Source organism: Salminus brasiliensis, unplaced genomic scaffold, assembly GCF_030463535.1.
Source record: "Salminus brasiliensis unplaced genomic scaffold, fSalBra1.hap2 scaffold_98, whole genome shotgun sequence".
NCBI lineage: Eukaryota > Metazoa > Chordata > Actinopteri > Characiformes > Bryconidae > Salminus > Salminus brasiliensis.
Window position 1 is genome coordinate 7,501 of NW_027326713.1, and position 6,751 is coordinate 14,251.

The 6,751-nt window shown below is 42.5% G+C and overlaps 1 protein-coding gene across 1 annotated transcript in view; it reads left to right on the forward strand.

The window, feature by feature from the left end:
- klhdc4 (kelch domain containing 4) overlaps positions 1 to 6,529 on the forward strand; it is an 11,758-nt gene extending 5,229 nt beyond the window's left edge. Inside the window, exons 5-12 of the mRNA XM_072672163.1 lie at positions 7 to 143; positions 270 to 362; positions 1,513 to 1,675; positions 1,827 to 1,905; positions 2,405 to 2,613; positions 3,871 to 4,300; positions 5,562 to 5,687; positions 6,072 to 6,529. Of these exons, the coding sequence (XP_072528264.1) occupies positions 7 to 143; positions 270 to 362; positions 1,513 to 1,675; positions 1,827 to 1,905; positions 2,405 to 2,613; positions 3,871 to 4,300; positions 5,562 to 5,687; positions 6,072 to 6,244 (1,410 nt within the window). The 3' untranslated portion in view covers positions 6,245 to 6,529. The remainder of the gene's footprint in view (positions 1 to 6; positions 144 to 269; positions 363 to 1,512; positions 1,676 to 1,826; positions 1,906 to 2,404; positions 2,614 to 3,870; positions 4,301 to 5,561; positions 5,688 to 6,071) is intronic.
- Positions 6,530 to 6,751: the final 222 nt, after the last annotated feature.

The following is a 6,751-nucleotide window of genomic DNA, read 5'->3' on the forward strand; positions in this document are numbered from 1 at the left end:
CTGTAGGCGGTGGCGGTACCTCAGGCAGGGGGGCAGATGTGGCTGTTTGGGGGAGAATTTGCATCTCCTGACGGGGAGCAGTTCTATCACTACAAAGACCTTTGGGTTCTTCACCTGAACACACACACCTGGGAACAGATCAAGTAAGTTCTCGTCCCCTCCAGACTTACCGGATGTTGGTCTGCTCAGCTCTGCAATGGAACGAACCCAATAACTATAGAAACACAGCCATCGTGAATCTCACACTGCTCTGCTGGTTTGTTCTTCAGGGCTCCTGGTGCCCCGTCGGGCAGAAGTGGGCATCGCATGGTCCTGTGCAAGAGGCAGCTGCTTGTGTTTGGTGGATTCCATGAGAGCGCAAGGTGTGAAAGATGCTCTTTAGTGCTCTATAATGTTCATATGATCCACACGCTTATTCTGACAGACTGTAATACACTACAGGAAGCGTAGGGGGCGCTCAATAATGCACTTATAATGTTCATATGATCCACACGCTCATTCTGACAGACTGTAATACACTACAGGAAAGGTAGGTGGCGCTCTATAATGCTCTATAATGTTCATATGATCCACACGCTCATTCTGACAGACTGTAATACACTACAGGAAGCGTAGGGGGCGCTCAATAATGCACTTATAATGTTCATATGATCCACACGCTCATTCTGACAGACTGTAATACACTACAGGAAAGGTAGGTGGCGCTCTATAATGCTCTATAATGTTCATATGATCCACACGCTCATTCTGACAGACTGTAATACACTACAGGAAGCGTAGGGGGCACTCAATAATGCTCTATAATTTTCATATGATCCACACGCTCATTCTGACAGACTGTAATACACTACAGGAAGCATAGGGGGCGCTCTATAATGCTCATATAATCCACACACTCATTCTGACAGACTGTAATACACTACAGGAAGCGTAGGGGGCGCTCTATAATGCTCTATAATGTTAATATAATCCACACGCTCATTCTGACAGACTGTAATACACTACAGGAAAGGTAGGTGGCGCTCTATAATGCTCTATAATGTTCATATGATCCACACGCTCATTCTGACAGACTGTAATACACTACAGGAAGCGTAGGGGGCACTCAATAATGCTCTATAATTTTCATATGATCCACACGCTCATTCTGACAGACTGTAATACACTACAGGAAGCATAGGGGGCGCTCTATAATGCTCATATAATCCACACACTCATTCTGACAGACTGTAATACACTACAGGAAGCGTAGGGGGCGCTCTATAATGCTCTATAATGTTAATATAATCCACACACTCATTCTGACAGACTGTAATACACTACAGGAAGCGTAGGGGGCGCTCTATGATGCTCTATAATGTTAATATAATCCACACACTCATTCTGACAGACTGTAATACACTACAGGAAGCGTAGGGGGCGCTCTATAATGCTCTATAATGTTAATATAATCCACACACTCATTCTGACAGACTGTAATTCTCTGTGTTTGTGTTTGTCGTTCTCTTGTAGGGATTATATCTACTATAATGACGTTCATGCGTTTAACCTAGACACGTTCACCTGGTCCCGAATCAACCCGTCCGGCACTGGACCCTCGCCCCGCTCCGCCTGCCAGATGACCCCCACACAGGATGGCAGTGGGGTTATCATCTACGGCGGGTACTCCAAATCTGTACGTTGTGCATTCTTGCTTGTTGATGGTTGTGGTAATGCTGATTAAAGCACACAGCTGATGAGGCGTGGAGTCATTTGCTGAAGTTTGTCCTTGAGTAAGCCCAGAAGAGTGATCTGGCATGTGTGCTAATGGTCATCTCCCTCCTCAGAGAGCGAAGAAGGATGTGGATAAAGGAATCATCCATTCAGACATGTATCTGCTGAAGAGAGAGGGCAAAGACGAACAAGGTAACACACATCCATCTCACTTTCTTTTCCTGGCGCTCTCTCATTCTGTAGTGCGAAAGGCTGAGTCGGTGTCGGCAGTAATATGAAACTATTGTGGTTAAGTGTACAAAATCCAAATAACTCCAAATAATGCAATAATGCTGCTAACCATCAGCAGCCGAGGCCCCAAGAGAGCACAATTGGCCATGCTCCCTTCAGGGTGGGTAGATGGCGCTCTCTCCCCACATCGCTTCGTTGCAGTGTTAGCCATCGCTGGCGTCTGCAGGCTGGTGCGTTGAAGCCAGGTATGCAGCGCTTTCCTCCAGGTGCGTTGGTTGCCTGGTGATGTTGCATCGTGTGCAGGCGTCGGAGGGGGCAGCCTCAGTGCGATGTTGGTCAGCACAGGCATCTGTCAGCTGCTGTATCCAAGCTGGGGAGCCGAACCGAGCCGATGAAGTTCTACAAGTGATTTGATCGATTTTTCAGAAAAGTATGTAAATAATCTGATCTTCCTGTTTAGAAAAATGGAGCTGGTCGCGGGTGAGCCCCTCGGGGGTGAAGCCCCCCCCTCGTTCAGGCTTCTCTATGGGCTTAGGTCCCGCAGGCCGGGCGCTGCTCTTCGGAGGAGTGTGTGATGAGGAGGACGAGGAGACTCTGGAGGGAGATTTTTTTAATGACTTGTTCCTATATGACATCAACAAAAACCGCTGGTTCCCTGGTCAGCTCAAGGTACACAGATCACACACACACACACACACAGAGTATCAGTTTACTGCTGTTTAAATGTAATTAGAGAATTACGTGGTCGTACATATTGAGCTAGATTTATTTCAGTGATGTTGATTTTGTGAGACAGCGTGAGACAGCGTGAGACAGCGTGAGACAGCGTGAGACAGCGAGACAGCGCTTCTGATGACTTTGGTTGAAGTGTCCAATAATGACAAACACTGCAGACATGTGAATCTTTGCACAATTCGAGACACATCATTAAATATCACCACCTTTCGAACACAGATGCTGATGTGTTTCCATTTATGATGGTTAAATTAGTGTAAAATCACATGTTCAGAATCATATTTCCAGCAATAACTGAGGGGTTAAACCCTGCAGCCTTTATTTTGGACTGTGTCAAATTCATAAAATATTTCTAGAAAATGGTATATAACGTATAATAACAATTCTTAATTTTTAAAAGAAATTAAATAATATATATATATATATATATATATATATATATATATATATATATATATATAATTTATATATTATATTATAAAATAGTAGCACAAATCTCTCTCTTTCTCTCTATTAATAAATAAATATATATATATATATATATATCATTTTATTAAGAATTTAACAATATATTGTGCCAGTAATTCATTAATACTGCTTCAATAATACTTGATAATAATAATAATAATAATAATAATAATAATAATAATTGCATTTGTATGTATTTTATTTTAGTATTATTATTTTTTAAGTTAGTTAATATTTTTTTATTAAAAATTAATTACTAATATTATTAATATTATTTATGTATATTTTTTTATTATTTACTATTTTTTTTCCAGGTTTCATTAGGTAACCAGGGACACTGCACAAATAAGAAAATCACAATAGAAATACAAAAATAGATAAAAACAATGACAGAACAACCTTACATAGAAGCAGATAATATAACAATAATTATTAATAATAATACATTAACAGTAATAATATTAATAAGCAGATGAAAAAGAAACATATATATATATGTTTTATGTTCTAGATTGATTGATTGATTAATTAATTAATTACAATAAATAAATTATTAAAATATATAGATCACAAATGATAATACTGGGTAAAGTGATGTCCAAATATTTTTTTTATCAGATTTGAAGTAAAGTTAGAGATAACTCATAAATCTGGTCAGAAGCACATTTTTATATTAAAAATGAAAATGAACAGTCTTGCATTAATAATACCCTCTGAAAACAGGGCGGCAAATCAGAGAAAAAGAAACGTCGTAGAAAAAAAGGAGTGGAGGACGGGGGTCCGGCGGAGGGGTCTCCTGAGGAGAAAGGCGAGGAGGCGCAGCAGCCGACGGAGATTGTTAAGGAGATCGTCACAGAGGACGGGACGGTTATGACGATAAAGGAAGTGATCCCGGCGGCTCAGACTGCAGCAGAGGAGAGCGAGGAGGAGGAGGAGGAAGAGGAGGAGGAGGAAGAGGAAGAAGGAGCCGCTGCAGCTCCGCTAGTGGAGCCGTGTCCGCGGTCGAACGCCATGGTGGCAGTGAAGTACGGGAAGCTGTATTTGTACGGAGGCATGTTCGAGGTGGGAGACCGGCAGTTCACTCTGAACGACCTCTACTGCCTGGACCTGCACAAGCTGGACCGATGGGAGGTGCTGGTGGAGATGGACCCCAGTGAGTGGAACACAGGCCGCTGGTTCTTCTCCAGGTTGTCTGGGTGAAGTGGGGAAGCGGTGTCAGTGAGGAGTCTGTGTGTTGAATGGTTTTATGGCACCACCTAGAGATTGAATGTGCTGGTTTGTGTAGAAGCGAGCTTAACTCTACGACTGAGTCTTATGCTCAAGAACCAGACTGTGATGTTCTAGATAGACAACTGGGTCAGAACATCTCCAGAACATCAGGAAGCAGGTCTTGTGGGGCGTTCCCTCTTGGTATGCAGTGGTCAGTACCTACCAAAAGTGCTCCAAAGAAGGACAACCGGTGAACTGGCGACAGGGTCATAGGCGCCCAGGGCTCATTTATGCTCATGGAGGCCCCGCCCACCTTCCACCTTCCTTAAACGTCTACTGCAGCATTAGTCTTGGTGCCACAGACAGCACAGCAGGACACCGTCAGATGTCTTGTGTTGAGTCCATGCCTCAACATGTCAGGGCTGTTTTGGCCTGTATTTGTCCTCGAGCATGAAATTCAGTTTCGGAGTTTAGATCGCTTCTTTACAAACCAAATAATTCAATTTCAGGCACTTTCAGGTCTTTTTTATGGTTTAGTGGACTATTATCTGAGGGTTGCTGGTTCAAATCCCGGGTCATGCTGCTTGCCATCAGCAGCCGGAGTCAGAGAGAGCTCAGCTGGCCTGGCTCTCTCAGGGGTGGGTTAATTGGACTTCCTCCCCACAGCAGCCCCAGTGTGATGTTGGTCAGCACAGGCATTGCTAGTGATCGGGGGAGTTCACATAAATGGGAATTGGGTAACTGGCCTTCAGTAGAAAATTGGAGTATAATTATTAGTATATTATTTTGATCAGATTTTAGATTATTCAAATTTAGAAGAATAATAAAATTCAGATTTCCTAATGGAGTGATTGGAACTCTCTCCTATTTTAGCTGATAATGCCCCTGGTGTCATTGGTATGGATGATTATATAGGGGAAAAATCTAAATAATATAGGCAGGGCTGTGTTTGCTTATTTATTGATTGATTGATTGATTGATTTGGTTTGTACTTTTTTAAATAACACGCCTTATCTCATGACCGCTCGGCCAGGTTGAGAACCAGTTGCCTATGTCATTATTTCTTTGCATTAGAGAGGATCACGTATACGTTCCTCTTCATCCTGTGATGAAATATGTGCTGCATATGGATTCATTCAATGTTTGCATGGTTTTTGATGTAAATTGGGAAAGTACATTTATAAGTGCACTGATTTGAACTGCAGAAACTCAAGAGTGGTTGGAGGAATCCGAGTCAGAAGACGAAGGGGATGAAGAGGAGGCTAAAGGTGGTGAGGATGAGGATGACGAGGAGTCTTCTGAGGAAGAAAGTGAAGAAGAAGAAGAAGAAGGTAAATGTTCTTTTTTTCTGTGACTTTTTTCTGCTCTAGTTTAATCTGTTTCCCCCCCAAAAAAGTCTCATAAAACAGTTTAAACTGTCGGTTCTGTGAGTCAGTTTGGTTCTGTGAGTCAGTTCGGTTCTGTGAGTCCGTTCCTTGTGGGTATTGGCACACCCCCCCACACTGTTTGCCCCCCTCTGAGTATCAGTGTTTAGTACTGGTTATCTGAACTAAGGCCGGATAAAGGGGAGGCTGTGTACACAGCCCTGGTTCTGGACTAATGCGTGTGTCTGGAGTCTCTGTCCAGCAGGTGGTGCTGATCAGCTGTATATAGAACAGATCGAACGGAGTGATGCAGAGTGTGTTTACAACAGAGTCTGTGTGTTTGTCTTGCAGAGGACGATCACCCCCCGGTAAAGCCTGGAGAGACCCTGGCTGATTACCAGAGTCGGACCGAGGAGTACTGGCAGGGTCTTGCTCGGACCAACATGGGCCCTGGAGCTAAAGACAAGAAGGTTCAGAAAGTGGGGCTCGCCATGGCCAAGGTGTTCTTTGAGGATCAGGCATAGGAGTGTGTGAGTGTGTGTGTTAAAGAGAAAATGAATGTTAGTATATGAGAGCACATTTGTTTACATTAATGTGTATGTGTGTGTGTGTGTGTGTGTGTGTGTGTGTGTGTGTGTGTGCCCTGTTTAAATGTACATGGGGCCAGATGAGCTGTTCTGGTTCTCTTTGTGATAAAAGATCTCTGTCTGATAAACCTGCAATTTTTAAATCCTGTTTTTTTCCAGTGCCTTAAAAATTCAAATGAACTCAAAAAAAATAAATAATAAAACATTTAAGGCCATAAAAAATGAGAATTTATTTTTTCATTTTTTATTTTGCTTGAGCTATTAAGCAGTAAACACAGGCTGCTGGGTAAAGGCTGGGTGGAAAGGGCTGTATTTAACTAGTCCTGAAGATCTCAGCAGTAAATATTTAGTATTATTTAGTAAAATAGACATTAATACATTTCATATTTGAGCTGGTGTGTGGTGGAACAAGCTTTAAAAAAAGAAATGGTTTGCAGCAGGTCG